This window comes from Pteronotus mesoamericanus, unplaced genomic scaffold, assembly GCF_021234165.1.
Source record: "Pteronotus mesoamericanus isolate MK-2021 breed Mesoamerican mustached bat unplaced genomic scaffold, CSHL_Meso_final contig_20, whole genome shotgun sequence".
In the NCBI taxonomy this organism is placed as follows: domain Eukaryota; kingdom Metazoa; phylum Chordata; class Mammalia; order Chiroptera; family Mormoopidae; genus Pteronotus; species Pteronotus mesoamericanus.
Window position 1 is genome coordinate 63,462,960 of NW_026555085.1, and position 15,882 is coordinate 63,478,841.

A 15,882-nucleotide genomic window follows, 5' to 3' on the forward strand; every position below is an offset into this window, starting at 1 on the left:
TGCTTATACATTTCTGATGGAAATATTCTGAAGTATAGGGAAAAAAGATCAAGAAATACAGAAAGAGTATAAATTACTACAACTTCTAGGGCGGGCAATTTATAATAATAATCAAAATGAAAAAGTCACATACCCTTTGAATCAACAATTCCATCCTAAACATTAACTTACAGTCATATAGGTTACATATGTGAAATGTTATATGTAAAAGGATAATCACTGTAACATTGTTTTAATAGTACAAGATATAAAACAACCTAAGTGCTCATCAACAGAGGACTGTTTGAATACAGTTTAGCATGACCATAGATGAGAACAGCAATTTTCAACCTTTTTTCATCTCATGGCACACATAAACAGATTACTAAAATTCTGCAGCACACCAAAACACACACACACACACACATACACACCTTCAGCTGGTCTAACAAAAAAATAGGTATAATTTTGATTCATTCACACCTGATGGCTATTGTTGTGTTGACTGTTGTCTAGTATCTGACAATCTAAGGGAAAAGAAGTCAGTGCCTTTGACGAAATAGTCAGGTATTGCATGTTTTAAAAATTCTTGCAGCACACCAGTGTACCTCTTGCACACAGGTTGAAAATTGTTGGACTAGATGAACATGCAGTCTTTACAAAATGAGGTGGTTCCATACAAGTTGGCTTTAAGAGATCTTCAAGATATATTATGTGGAGGGCAAAAAAAATAAAGTGCATAATATGTATAATTATGTTACTCTTTGTAAGGCGAAGAAAAAAAATCTTACCAATTCCATTTCCAGGACTTTATTCTACAAATACATTAGCAGCATGTAGATGGCATATGTAAAGTTTTTTAATGAGACCAGATCGATTACATATAAGCGTCAAATTGGTTTGAATTATATTATTTTTGTTTTGTTTTTATACCAAATGTATAGTTTATAAACAAAACTATTATGAAACAATAGTTTTATAATTCTAAGAAAGTTACTCAGTGCTTCAGAAACAGAGTATTTTCCCATAGGTATGGCAAGGGTCTTTCCCAATGGTTCTATGTAATTCTCAAATCTTTTAAGTCCATTCCTACAGCTGTAGGGATTTAGTGGCCATATTGATATCACTGTCTCCCCTCTTTGCCTTCATCAGACAAATACTTTCTTCCAGTTCCTTTAGAAATACGTTCTTTTATTTTTATTTTTTAAAAGATTTTATTTATTTTTAGAGAGAGTGGAATGGAGGTGGAAACAGAGGTAGAGAAACAATGTGTGGTTGTCTCTCGTGCGCCTTCTACTGGGGGCCTGTCCCACAACCCAGGCATGTGCCATGACTGGGAATTGAACCCACTACCCTTCTGTTCACAGGCCAGCAATCAATCCACTGGGCCACACCAGCCAGGGCTAGAAATACAGTCTTTTAAAGTGAAAAACTACGCATTTTAAAACAGGATATTAAGGAAAACCAAACATTTTTGGAAATGGGTTATAGATACCCTATGCTAATAACCTCGTAGTGTTAAGATCATGTTCACTCCTTGATGAGTTGCCAGTCTGGCAAGAAGGCTGCATCTATAAAAAAAGAACAGAAGAATAGGAACAGGGACAGAAGAATAAAAAAACTGAAAAAAAAAAAGGAATAAAAAGGAGTCTCTGACATTACGATTTCATGTTTTACCTAAGGCTAGTTCTAAATAAGAGAGAATTTTACCCAGCTCACCCTTAGGCTACCAGGGTCAATTTCCTACTAAGCTGAAGAGGTTGTGAGATGTTTGTGCCATTCTGTAAAAGCAGAAAGGGAAATGATAGGGGAGAAGAGAGGAAGTGAAAGAAAAGACGGGGGAGGGGTAGGAGATGGGCAGATTTTTAAAGAGCAAGTATTTTCAAATAGAAAGGGACAATATCAAGATTAATATAATGGGAAATTTGGCTCCTGCTCACATAACTTATTCTCATATATTTGGAGGCAGGATTCAAAAGATGTCCTTTGTTCTCTCTCTTAGTTAATAGAGTAGGTATATGAGAAGGATACAAGAACATGATATGATCTTTTTTTACTTAATCTCATGCCCGAGAGAGACAAAGGGTTGACCTGGGGTGCTCTTGATGAGCCATGAGATTGCATCCCAATTTATCCCAGTCCAGATACTAGCAGGAAGCAGATCACTGATTCTGTCTAGACTCCCATTACACACAAATTAAGTTCTGATTTCTGGGAAAAGCAGGCAGGTGACAATTACTTTGAAAACAGCCAAGAAGTCTGGTTCTAGAGGTAGTGTTTTTTGAGCCTTTTTAAGATCTCTTGATACCTTAATGGTCCTTTTAGATACCACTGTTATTATACAATAGTATTCTTGGTTTCTAAAAGGTTAAAAGTTTCAATTTTCTGAAAACCTCACTTTTGAAACACTGCTTTTGCTAATCACAGGACAAATTAGTTACTATTTTATTTCCTAACAGGTGTTTATCAAAAAAAGGTACTGAATGTTTTCAATGGGATTATCATAAGCCAAACTAAGTGGATTTCAAAACTTCCTAAAGGTTACTTCAATTATGACTTCATCTGTATCTGTAAGCAACTGAATTATAGACTATCATCAAATTTTGGCCAATTTAGATTTTAGGAAGCAGAACTGAAAACAAAAAATAGCCTTGTTAAAAAGCAGATGTAGATGCTAATCACAATATAAGTGACAATGGCTCTTGGTGAAGGTGTGGCTGGAAAAAACTCACTTGGGAACTAACAGTCCTCTCTTCAACAGTCCTCCTAATCAGCACTTTTGAAAGAGAGCAACAGCCTCCACTATCACAACGTTGCTGCAAATCTCTGACAGAGTAGCACTAGTGTATAATACTTACACACTAACTTTCACAGTATGAAAATTCTGAGCAAATGTTGACAGTGCTACAGAAAGACTATGGATATATCACTGTATGTATCACTGTATGGAAGTACAGTTCTAATGAGATTTTAGACATTTGTTAAACATACATTTATGAATCTACATAATTATCTGGAAGTGAAAGAATGAATAATTTGCCACAAATGCAAAATGAAAGTTTTAGTTGGCTTATGGCATCTACCCACTTTAAAACTACTTGAAAAGTAAAAATACTCAGATCATTTGAATTGTATTTTTCTCACTGCGCTTGTTGCATTTTAAAACTGTATAGATGTCTTAATACTGATAACTACAACACTGATATTAATCGGAGTATGTGCTTTTTGAAGCATTTCAACAAGGCAATGATATATTGTGCAAAGTGAAAGTTTCCATCCCACTCCTCTTTCTTAAGGAGAATCACTGCCTATAGCTGGGTGCTAGCCTTTTGACATTCACAAATTTTAAACAGAAATAAAGGAATCTTTAGGAATCTTAAAGGAAGGGTTATAAAGAAATATTGCTACTATAACAAAATATACTAGTGTTGCTTTTAAAATTGTCATTAAGTCTACTAGGGAATTTAGAAATATGGGAAGTTCAGGTGCCTCATTTTTTAGTATCTGGTCTTTTATGAAACTATATTCTAGAAAAATAAACACTCACTGACTTCAAAGTACAATACTAGATTTGTAAGGCTGACTTAAGTCCTAAGTGTGCCCTATATTTTAGTCAGGAGTTTCATTCCAGGAAAGTGTTTAATATAAAAGCATTACGGAAGTTTACTATATGAAAGAGTTAGTTCTTCTGTAAAGTAAATCGTTTTCCTATAAAGTATGACTTCCTAATTTATCTTCTCACACATTCAATGTGTTAAAAATGAAATACAACTATACACAGCTTCCTGGTTTCCTGAACACAGTCCCATGAGCACAATCCCATGGGTAATCAAGGTGCAAGCTAAAATATATCTCTTTATCTTCCAGTTTACATGGCTATATTTAGAGAGTCTAGATCTGGGCAAGAACGAGGATTTTGCAACACAAATATAACCAGAAATAACAAAATCAATTTCAGGCACAATTACTGGGATTCACTTCTTAAAATGGGAAAAGATCTGTATAGTTTGCAAGCAGAAATGGTAAATGCTGTTTCAACATCTTCACAGTGTTTTCTCTTTGGTCAAATTTCCAAGGCAAGTTATAAGAATTTGGTCTTTTTTGTTTGTTTTTAAGGTTGTTGTCATAACTGTAAACAAGGAGCATACTATATATCCATAAGTGTTAAAACCTAGAAAAAGTACTTGCTGTTACACAACCTTTAAAACGGAGACAAAGTGTCTCCATTTAAGTTTCTAGGAATACACAAGTATTCTCATACTGTAGATTCCATTTAAAATATGATGAATACTAAAACTGAGCCATTTTAGTGGGCAAAGCTTCAGAGCAATTACTTCATATTTAGATTTCTTGAACTAAGGCAATACAGCATTCTGATTTCAAATTTTAATGACTATTTCTCTACTTTGATCCTTGTTACTTTCTGAACCAAAGCCTTTCAAAGGTTCAAATTTTAAAGTTATATTAGTGACATTCAAATGATTCCCCACTTGCAACCACTTAGGAAAAATACACAATGTTACAGTTAGCTCTTTCTGAAGGCCAATTCAGACACAAAAGGGAAGGTAATAAATGAGAAAATGCTGTGCGTAACGTCATGGAGCTGGCAGGACATACCTATTCTAGGCAGCATCATCTTTTAACAGACTCAAATGTATTTTTTTTTTTTTCTCTTTTTAAGTAGGAGGCAAAGGAAGTAAGGGTCACTGAATAATCTGGTTTGACAAGACTCTGAGAAGGAAAAAAAAAAATCCACAGGCTGTTCTGCCGTGAGACTAGAGCTTTGTTCGGTTTCTGACTTGTGGAGACTTGTACAGAAGGCAACGTTATTTACGTTTTGGAGACTTCCATTTAAATGACCGAGACAGCTGTTTCCTCTAGCTTCAGCAGTTTCTGCCCAGGGAAAACGTCTCCCCACCCATCCATCACAGGCCGTCCCTTCACCTGAGCGGACGCAGGCCAGCCGCAGATGCACCCCCGGGCTGGGCGGCCGGCCGGGCAGTTGCTTCAGGGGGCTTTCTCCCAGGGGAGAATTATCCGAAGCTGTCATTTAAGGTGGGGAGGCAGCACGACCACCAAGCAGCCCAGACAGCTGGGTCGGGTACCCAACCTCCTGCCCGGCCCCTTCCCCGGGGCACCCGCCCGCTCGGCCCCTCGCCCGGGTACCTCTTCCTGGCCGCGGCCCCCACCACAGTGCTTGCAGCCAAGCAGCTCCGAGACGGCTAGTGAGGCTGTGTATGCCTCGTCTGCGGCAGTGGCCAGGCGCATGTCCGGCGCGGAGACGGCTGCGGTCGCGAAGAGTAGCAGCCTCGATGGCTCCGAAGAGGCTAGCGCTGAGCGGCCGGCCGGGTTTTGGGCTTTAGCGCCTCAGTCAGCGAGAACAGCAGGGGCAGAGCAAACCGGAGAGGGGCGGGGCGAAAAAACAAGCCGCACTGCCCAGCCCCGCTGTCATTCCGCCAGCCCCTGAGGCCGTGCTCACCAATTAGGAACCGCGTCGCCCGGAGCCCCGCCCCCTTGGCGTGGAAGTGCCGGCGTTGGAGGGCGGTTCTGACGCGGACCCAGCGAAAAACAACTTCAAGGGGCCCAGCTCCCTAAAACAGCTAATTCTCAGGTTCAGAACGGGCTCTGTCGGTTGGGAGGTGAGCAAGCTCTGCAGCGCGAGCCCTCTGGGCTCCACTGAAAGGCCAAGTGTCCCTGCCCGCTGCCCGCTGCCCCCACCCCCCACGTAGGAGCAGCCGAGAGCCTGTCCTCCCTCCTGCTCGGGTCCATTCACTTAAAGCCAGACAGCAACCAGGAGGAATCAAGTTCGTTTTACATTTTATAAACTCTTGAAATTTCCCTTCTTCCTTCCCACTAATGCCCAAACAACGCAGAATGCAGGAACATCGCCTGCCTATGTTCAATGTAAAATTGTTTTTGGTAAGCTACGTAGAAACTATAAATATCACTCTCCTACAAAGATAAGCTTTGGTAGCAGATCTCTGAATTTTCTTTTTTCAAGTATATTCGAAGGATTTAAAATATCTAATGTTCCCTCATAAATGCCTTCGGTACTAATAAAAGAATTTCTCTCTGAAATATGATGAGGAACTTTAGAGAATATAGGTTATAAAGGACTATGAATAACTGACATTGTTGGATCCAGAATGCAAATCTCTCAAATCCTGTGTCAACTCTATTTCTTTACATGGCCCCATTAACTTTTTAAAAATCAACCCCTAAATTAGATCTTTTTGCATGTTTGCCCTTGTGTTTTCAAAGCTTACAGGTTCAGGTTTAAAAAAAAAAAAGCTGAAACATTCTCACGGAAAGAAACAAGTGGAGTTTAAATCAATAAATTCTGACAGGCACTGGAACCAGGATTTACAAATGAAAATAAGTTTCAGACTTAGGAGGGAGGTTACAACGTCTCAAATAAGACTAAGTTACTCTTTTTGCTCAAACTGTCATATTTTAAAAGCAGGTTTAAAATGGTTACTTTTTATTTATCTTCCCAGATAAATAAATGCTTGTTCTCATACACTACACTTTTATAAATTGTTAAAACATCCAAGATATTTTTACTAGTCAAGAACAGCAATTTTGGGCTAATATGGAAGAAAATTCTATAGAGGCTTCCAAGCTCTCTCCTGAGTACAGCCACAAAAACAAACATTATAATCAAATGCCCAGTCAGCCACATAGGCAAAACCGACAATAACAACAGCACATACATCATCCTATTTGCAGCAATACAATGTACCCTCCAAGATAAACTGATCGTAGATGAATGCTAGAAACACAAACGGACTTGTTGTATGGGGTTGTGAGCTATAAAGCCAGTTAGGTAATGAAGGAAGTATGTAAAAAAACAAAAACAAAGATAACTGGTTCTAGAAAAGTGCTGTGATTTTATTTTCTGGAAGGAATAAAACAGTAGGGTTAGTTATCTAGTATGGTGTAACCTTGTTTGTGACATTAAAACTATGTCACTTGCAAAATGGAGAATGCTTACCTTTCTGTTTTTTAATGAGAGGCAATGGAGGAACATGCATTTAGCTAACCTAAAAATGGTTTAAAGTAATTAAATGCAAATTAAAACTGCAAACTATATACCGATAAGGAGCGTTTGATACTTAATGCTTGATATTTATTGAAGAAGCATATACTAAAATTGTATAGGAAGCTCCAATTAAGATTCTTTTTTAAAAAAGAAAGTTTTGGCATATTTATTTTAGTGCTGCCTTAAATAAAAAGAAAAAATTAACATATTCTAATTCAGTAATTTACTGAGGGCCTTCTAGCCATTAAATGGCAAGATTTCTTTATGGCATCTATAAAGACTGACTTATGTTCTTCAAAGAATGCTCATTTCTGCTCTTTTTGATAGAGCACTACTGTGAATTCATCACTCTATTCTCCAACATAAAAATGTTGCCTTCAAATAAATCTGTAGTAGCCAAGAATTCCAACAAATGCATTGACCTAAAAATATCACTGTGTAAATTTTATTTCTGGAAATGTTTTGTTTCAAATCATTCAATAAAAAGTTTGTCTTTTCCAAAGATTTCACTTCTTGAGTAGTCTAGATGCCCGGAAGGTGCTTCTCCTAACGAACACCCAAGTGCTAGGCATGTGATAGGTACACAAAAAACATCTGAAAAGATGAGCGTCCTGGGTACAAGACAGTAATTGAAAAGAACTATGCTTTTGATATTTACCAGAGGTTGTCAATATAGGCCAGCAGCTATTTTATAAAGTCTGTTATTGAAACATTTCAAAATTTTATTTTTTCTAAGAATTCTGACATATAATACAAGATGTAATATTAATTGAGATATTTCTTTTCCTCTAAATATGTTTTGGTAAACTTAGCTGTACCAAAGTGAGGTTTCTTCTGCATCTGTCATTAGCAGTAAGGTCTCAAGTCTAACTTTCTCAAATACAAGCTGATATACCCACATAAAAGCAGAGTAGTGTCAAATGCCTTAATCTGAGCAGAGAACTATGAAGCATTCAAGAGTCCAGACTTGGAGTGGTGGCTCAAGATAGGCTCCTTGAAGGAAGAAACATCTGAACTGGGGCTTAGAGAATTGGAAGAGAGGCCTTAGTATGAATATCATGTGTGGGGTGGCAGGGTGGGAGTGGAGGGCATAGAGTAGAGATAGAGTTCTAAGCAAAACAAAACAAAACAAAACAAAAACCCAGCATGTGCAAAGGCCCAGAGGCAGGGAAGTGAGAGTGGTCCATTAGGGAAGCAGAATAAAGGAAGTTCATTGGGTCTGGAGCAGAGGGTGTTGAGAGTAATGGATGGAGTTTAAGTGAAAGATAAATGGTAAGGGGAGACCTTGTTAAAGAGTTAAGGAAAAAAAAATTTCACTCTTAAGTGTACTGTGGAGTTATTCAAATTTTAAAGAGTAGAATGACATCAGATTTCCATTTCAGCAAAAGCTTAGAAAAATATATTAGAAAGGGCAAAACTGGAGGCAGGAAGATGAGTTAGGAAGGTTGTTGAGACAATTTTGGCAAGGCAAGAGGGTAGTCTGAAGAACAGTGGGAATGAAGCAAAGGATAAGAATGAAGGTGGATTTTGTTTTTTCAACATAAGTTTGCTGAGAAAGGAAATCATGCCTCATTCTCTCAATTTTGAAATTTAGGAGGTAAATCTCAAATTATCTGCTCTCCTGAACAAGTGACTTTCTCTATTCATTTGATTTGAAAAAATATAGCCAATTCATGGAAAAAGAATAGATGTGTTTTAGTAGAATTACTAATCAGGCCAAAAGGCATAATCATGCTCTCATGAACCATATTTTAAACCTTAAATTTTCTCATTAACCCAAGGAATTATTTTAAAGTACTATAGATTTGTAGATCTATTTATTAGAGTAGGAGTTATATTAATAATTGACCGGAAAACACGAATAGCAATGTTTTTAGCCATTAAACTAAAGAACTTTAAGAATGGGAGATTATATTTATGTGGTTTAAGCATTCATGAAAAATGCCCTATTGTCATTTAAACATTTCATTTAGAATGAATGCTGGTTTATGAGATTACTTCTGCTTACTAATTTCATCAAGATATTTATCCTCTAGCTGATATCTTCCTGTTTTTGTATATATAGCTTGTTCTGCTAAGCACTTTTTTCCTTTCAATACCATGTTTTGAGTACACTGAGATCCTTTTAGCACTGAACTTCAATTTTACATTGTTCTTATTTGTCCTCTACTTTTTTCACTTCTTCAATTTAATTTTTAGAATTATATGACTTATAAGGGAGCAAGAATGTTAACAAATATTTGCTCTCTTTCTCTCCTTTAGTATTTCTTCTTTTATTTACTTATTTTTAATTCAGGTATAATCAACAAACAACATTATATTGGGCTGGCCAAAAAGTTCATTTGTTTTTTTCCATTGGATGGCTCTAGTAGAGCTTAGTTATCTAACTTCATTTGAAACAATTTTGTTAGATTGTATTGTGACAGCTGTCATCTCAGCATGCATTTAAAAAAGAACTTATCAACATTGGTGAACTCTTGAATAGCCATTTTAATATTGAAGATTGAAGAAAATCCACAACATTTTCAGTATATTATGCTTTATTATTTCAAGAAAGGTAAAAATGCAACTGAAATACAAAATAAGATTTGTGCAGTGTATAGAGAAGGTGCTGTGACTGACTGAACATGTTAACAGTGGTTTGTAAAGTTGTGTGCTGGAGATTTCTTTCTGGACAATGCTCCATGGTCAGGTGGATGGTTGACGTTGATTGTGATCATATGGAGACATTAATTAAGGACAGTTGACATTATGCCATGTGGGAGATAGCTAACACACTCAAAATGTCCAAATCAATAAAGTTATTTGTGAAAGTGAAAAGTGTGTACTTTATGGGAAAAAAACTAAATGGACTTTTTGGCCAACCCAATGTTAGCTTCAGGTGTATAACATGATTCAATATTTGTATATATTTCAAAATGATCACCATAATAAATCTAGTTAACATCTGTCACCATACATAGTTACAGTTTTTTTCTTGTGATGAGAACTAAGATTTACTTTCTTGGCATAGGGTTTTTTTCTTTTAGAAATGCAGTTTTAAATCTCCATACAGGCTTTCAGAAATATAGGCCATCCATCACCCATATTTGTAAATAAGTGGTATTCTAAATAGTGTCTATGGTTGTAAATTAGAAAATCACTCTCCACCCTGGCTGGTGTGGCTCAGTGGATTGAATGCCAGCCTCAACCAAAAGGTCACTGGTTTGATTCCCAATTAGGGCACATGCCTGGGTTGTTGGCCAGATCCTCAGTAGGGGGCACTTGAGAGGCAGTCACACATTGATGTTTTTCTCCCTATCCTTCTCCCTCCTTTCCTCTCTCTCTAAAAATAAATATTTTTTAAAAAGGAAAGATCAAGTTGCTCCACAACCTTTAAAAAAAAAGAAAATCACTTTCCCCAAAGAATAAGTGTGTTCAATCATGGTCAGGTTTTCCAGGCTACTGATAACAAGACCAGTAAACATGATCTTCTACATATCAGACACCAAAGACACACCCATAAAGCAGATATAATTATTTGTTTTACATATTTGTAAAACAGAAATTCACAAAGTATGGGTAACTTGTCCAAGGTTATAAAAGTAGTAAAATGCAGCCTGAGATTACAGCCAGGTCTGTCTGAATCCAAAGCAGCAGAAGCTGGGCTCTTTTGTTTTCAAAATTTTGATAACTATGCATTAGCCTAAGTTCTTTACTGTGAGAGCAAGTAAAGAGGAAAGGAAGAAAGAAAAACTTAGCTTCCTTGTTTATACTCAGGGTGAGATCTAGAAGGTTGAAAAAATAAGACAGAAATCATGGAATGAGTGGTCTTGGCCTTAGCTTCTCTTCTTTATTTCTCTATCCTTGTCACTCTTCTGTGTCTCTTTCCAGGTGTCTGGTGACTTAATGCTACCTAAAGTTTCTTCATAAAGGAACAGACCTGAGTCTACCCAACCTCTTAAATGCTCCTCACATTATCCCTATTCCTTTTGGAATAACTGATAGGTGTTAAAAAGAAAACAGGGCTCTTAAAATAACTCACACTGGTTATTGTATAAAGGCTGATATCTCATACTAATTTATTTAGTCTGTCTCAATAGAATGTAAACTCCATTAAATCAGAATGTTAGTCTTTTGTTCACTGCTATATTTCCATTGCCCTAATGCCAGCACACAATACTGAATGAATGAACTCTGCAGAAATGTTTCCATTATAAAAAAAAAGGAGCCTAGCTCAACGGAAAGTTTAATAATGAATTTCAAGTTCAATGTTCAATGTATAAAAGATGTGGGCCATTTAGACAAACATTTTTGAAGGCTTTGAGACCACTATATACACAGGCGGGCTCTCATGGGAATCAGATTGGGCTTACGTTCAATTCTGCTAAGCAGCTTCTATTTTTCATAGTCTCTTCCCATCTTCTTGGGAACCCACAGCCACTCCCAAGCTTCTTTGATGTTTTCTGTGCCTGCTTTCTTTCATGACACCAAGATAGCAGCAATATAGGTCAGACACTGACTGTATACATATCATTGTTTAACAAGATTCATAAACATTTTGTAACAAAGTTCAGCTTTAAACATCCTCTAGCCTATCTAAGATGAAATGACAGGAAAGTGTCTGTTGAGGTATTAAAATTAAATGGGAGAATTCATTTAAAAATATGACAATTTTTAGAGGCTAATTACTTTTAGCATCATTGTTGAATTAAATGAGAGCAAATAGGTTTAATTTGGAACAGGATAAGGTACAGAAAAAAGGTGAATGTAGTAGGAAATTAAGAGTTCTTTATTCCATATTTTCTTAGGAACAACTGAAGGTTTTAGAGAAGGAGAAAAAGGAAATTATACAAACAAAAAAAAAATAAGGTATTTCTCAGACTATGCATATATACTAAATATATAGTTTTAAAAATAGTAAACGAGGGGCTGGATTTCATCTATATCTCAAAACATGTGAAACTATTTTTTAAACTCTCAAAGTTCTTCTGTTAGTGGTCACAGGAAAGAATAATGTAGGGAGCTACAGACTAGCATTATTATATGTTAAGAAAACATAATTTTACATATGCAAGGAATATATTAGTCTGGCATAATATAAAAAAAAATTATCTTTTCAAAATAGGTTAAAACCAAACCCAGTATCTTCAATTTATCCTGAGTCTACAGACTTGGTGGAACTGAACATTAGAGTATGTATTTCCTTTATAAAATTGAATTTACCCATGGTTAAAATGTTTAGGTGAAATGTATATTAATGAATCCTTTAGCTTAATCATGTCTGAATTTTGAATGTTTTATTCATACTAAAGATAATTTTGATTCAAAGAACCTAATGACAGTATTCTAAAATATTTTAATCAAGTTATTTCTTATTTATAACAGCTATACAGACCTCCCTATCCATGACCCACCCCCATGATTATTACTGCCAAGCAGTGAATAGAGTTCTATTATATGTGCTTTTTTTACACAGCTCAAAGAACCCACACTAAGTTTCTTTGTGATAATCTTCAGTTGTAGTTTCTTTAATCCTTTAAATCATCTTCTTTTTCTGCCTCCATCTGAGATCTTTCCAAGAAGGTATTAAGTTGTAGATCCTTATCCTGGTCACAAAGTACAAGGCCATATCTGGAGACTACTTGCATGTCAGTAAGCATCTTAGAAATAAAATGCCTTTCACTGGACTTTCCCATCTGTTCTACCTTTCAAATCCTCACTACACCTCTGTGGGCCATTTTTCCCTTTGCCCAAAAGGTTTGGGTAAATTCAGGGAACTGTAGTTTAGTATATAAAGATATTTATTTTTGCTTATTGCTACTATCCTTTTGTTTGGCTAACCATACTAAAAAAAGAGAGATGATGACACTTTAAAAATTACATTTTTTACATGAGCTTAAGTTTGAACAGAATTCAAAATAATTTCATTTGTAGTACTAGGAAATTTGATTTTCATAATTTTTGGCAAATGATTGAGAAATACTGAAATAGGATTTTATTAAAGTATTACAAACTGGAGAATGTAGTCTTCTTCCTTAATTTGTTATAACTCTAATTTTAAAAACATATTTGGCACAGGTTTATGTACGGATACCAATGCTATTATTTTACCAATTAACGGAAATCTTAGTATTATATAATAATTTAACATTCAACTATTCATTATTACTGATTTCTACTCAATACCAATTATATGCATTTAATTTCTTAAATCCTATGAACAAGGAGAAGCATCTTAATTTGAGATTGTGCATCTTTTATTTAGACTTAAACCTCTCAAGTCATAGAGATCGGGACTCTGCTAGAGAGCATTAAATGGGAACTCATTTAGTTTATTGCCTCAGCCAACAAACAACAAAAATCACCCAAAAACCAAAAACCAAAAAAGCAAACCTAGTCTGGAAACAACCCTTCTAGTTTTAGTTCTTTCAAATTTAAAATGAGGGGCAATATAAATTTATAATATCTCAAACTTTATTTCCACTCAAAAGTGCTAATCTCAAGATAACTGCTGATTTTATCAAGAGTCATTGATTTAAACTAACTAGAACCTGGCCTCCTCCTCCACTAGGCTTCTTTGTACATTTCAAATTGTGTTTCTTAGGGTCCACTTCTTATAAGTACTTTAGAGATATTATAAAATATTTGATTTGAGCTTTCTTTTTAAAAGTAACCTACAAATGTATATCAATATTAAATACATTAAAACCCACAAAGTATTCATTTGTTGCCACTAATAATTCAGTTACCAGACTAAATAAAGCTTCTTCCACCATCTCTGTGAACTATATATATATATATATATATGCTTGAATATTCTTGGAAATGTGTTGGTGATTAGGCAGAGTATAGTTAGTGTGTTCTAGCCTTTTAAAAAATTCATGCCTGTCTGTATTTGCTATAGTAGTCAGTGGACTGCTACAGCATGTGAATCCAGATTTCCTTGATGTTATACATACAAGAAAAAAAGTCCAAAATAATACAGAGTTATAATCCAGTATTATAATTCTAATCACTAACTTCAAATTTTTTAAAACATAAAAAAGCCTCACTTTTTCTGATAATTTAACTTTATTTATTTGAACTTATAGGCATAATTTATTAATAGAATGCCAGTTTTAGATATTGTGTATATCAGAATTCTGGTTACTGTTTGACTACTAACAAAAAATTGTAGTAACATACTTGAATATCACTCTTTTATATAAATATATAAACTATTTTATATATGAATATTTTATATATTAAATATTAATGTAAAAATTAAATATATACAATTATATATTTTAACAAACATTATATAATATATTTAAATAAATATATAATAATATATTAATAATATGTAAATATATTAATAATATTAATAAATATTATATATAATTATATATATTTATATTTTATATACTTATTTATTTTCTATTTATTTACATTTCTATTTATATATATTTTATGATATATAAATATAGGTATATATTTATGATATATATTCATATATAATTTCATATTTATATATAAAATATTTATCATAAATATATGCATACACCCCCCCCCACATCTCTTGATCTGCACACTAGAACCCTAACAGTAGGTTTGAAGGATCCATGCTAGTCTGTAGCCCCCTACATTATTCACCTAAGGCTTGGGTCACGCCTTAAGGTTCAGGAATGCTCTAAGGATTTCTGCTGGTTCCAACAGAGGGCTAGGGAAATCTAGTTCAAAGTCTGATTCTGATCAATGCCAAATAAAGCCTTAAAAGAGCAGACTCTTAGAATCACAACGTTTCACAGTGGTATACTGAATTACAAACCAAACTTGCCTTCCAATAGAACTTTCATTTAGCCTGCCCTGGATCTGGTCTATAACTGAAAGGATTATCAATCCTTCTAGCCCTTCCCCAGAAAACATGAGTAAAATCAATCTTATCATTCAAGGACATACATGACAATATGATCAATAATAGCTTTTATCCTAGATCACAAAAGATTGACCTAATAAATTTTTCATTGAAGTAATTTGGAATTGTTTTTTAATTAACAAGGATATTATTGATAGCCAAATAATCCTTTATGTTTGTAACAGGTTATAAGATAATGTATCTGTTCTCTACAATTAGAACTTGGTTTATGTCAGAAAATTCAGCTTTCAGATACTCAACCAGATTTTAAAAATTAAACCACAATATTTGGTGCATTAGAAATATAAAATTAAAACCTCAAAATACTGCACACTAAGTGTACAAATTAGTGGGTTTAAAAGATATCTAAGCTTCAAAAGATAACAGAAAAATGCATGTGGATCAGGAGAAAGAGCAGAGCAGAGTTGAAAGCAGCAGGATGTAGTTCAAATAGGTCACATTCAACTTTTAACTTTCCTGAAGAAGAAAAAACAAGCTTAGCAACAGCTTTCAGCCAATCATAAAGCAGACAAACAGGTAAGGACTCAACTGCTCCAGATACCAATGAGGTCCAACCCTCATTCAGTGTTTTGTTTGTTTTTTTTTTTTAAATTATACAGTGTTAGAGCAGAGCAAAAGTTACAAAACATGATGTACTGTAGCAGGTAACAAGTAACAAAGGTAAAATCTCTTCACCAACCTTTAGCAAAATATATCAGATTTTAATAACACACTGATAATTTTGTTTTCATCCTTACTGTGTCAGATACTATATACATTAAAGTTATGTTTAAAATATTAGTGTATGTGTAGTAAAATATAGAATTTTGTGGGAAATTTTCTTTCTTGTTTGTGGATAGAGGATAAGGGTGGGAATACCTATTTAAAAAGATTCTTCAGTTTTTAATTCCCTAATAGTAAATTTCTAAAATTCATCATGGGGTGGAATCCCCAAAAATGCTACAGTCTGATTCCAAAAATATAA

At 34.9% G+C, this 15,882-nt stretch overlaps 1 protein-coding gene across 4 annotated transcripts in view; it reads right to left on the reverse strand.

Annotated features, from left to right (window-relative positions):
- The window catches only part of SESN1 (sestrin 1), a 99,914-nt gene that overhangs the window by 19,561 nt on the left and 64,471 nt on the right, over positions 1–15,882 (reverse strand). Inside the window, exon 1 of one of the 4 annotated variants that reach the window (XM_054569802.1) lies at positions 5,146–5,391. The exons of the other annotated variants lie outside the window; for them this stretch is intronic. Within the exon in view, the coding sequence (XP_054425777.1) occupies positions 5,146–5,247 (102 nt within the window). The 5' untranslated portion in view covers positions 5,248–5,391. Of the gene's footprint in view, positions 1–5,145; positions 5,392–15,882 lie in introns of those variants that run through there. 4 annotated transcript variants of the gene reach the window in all.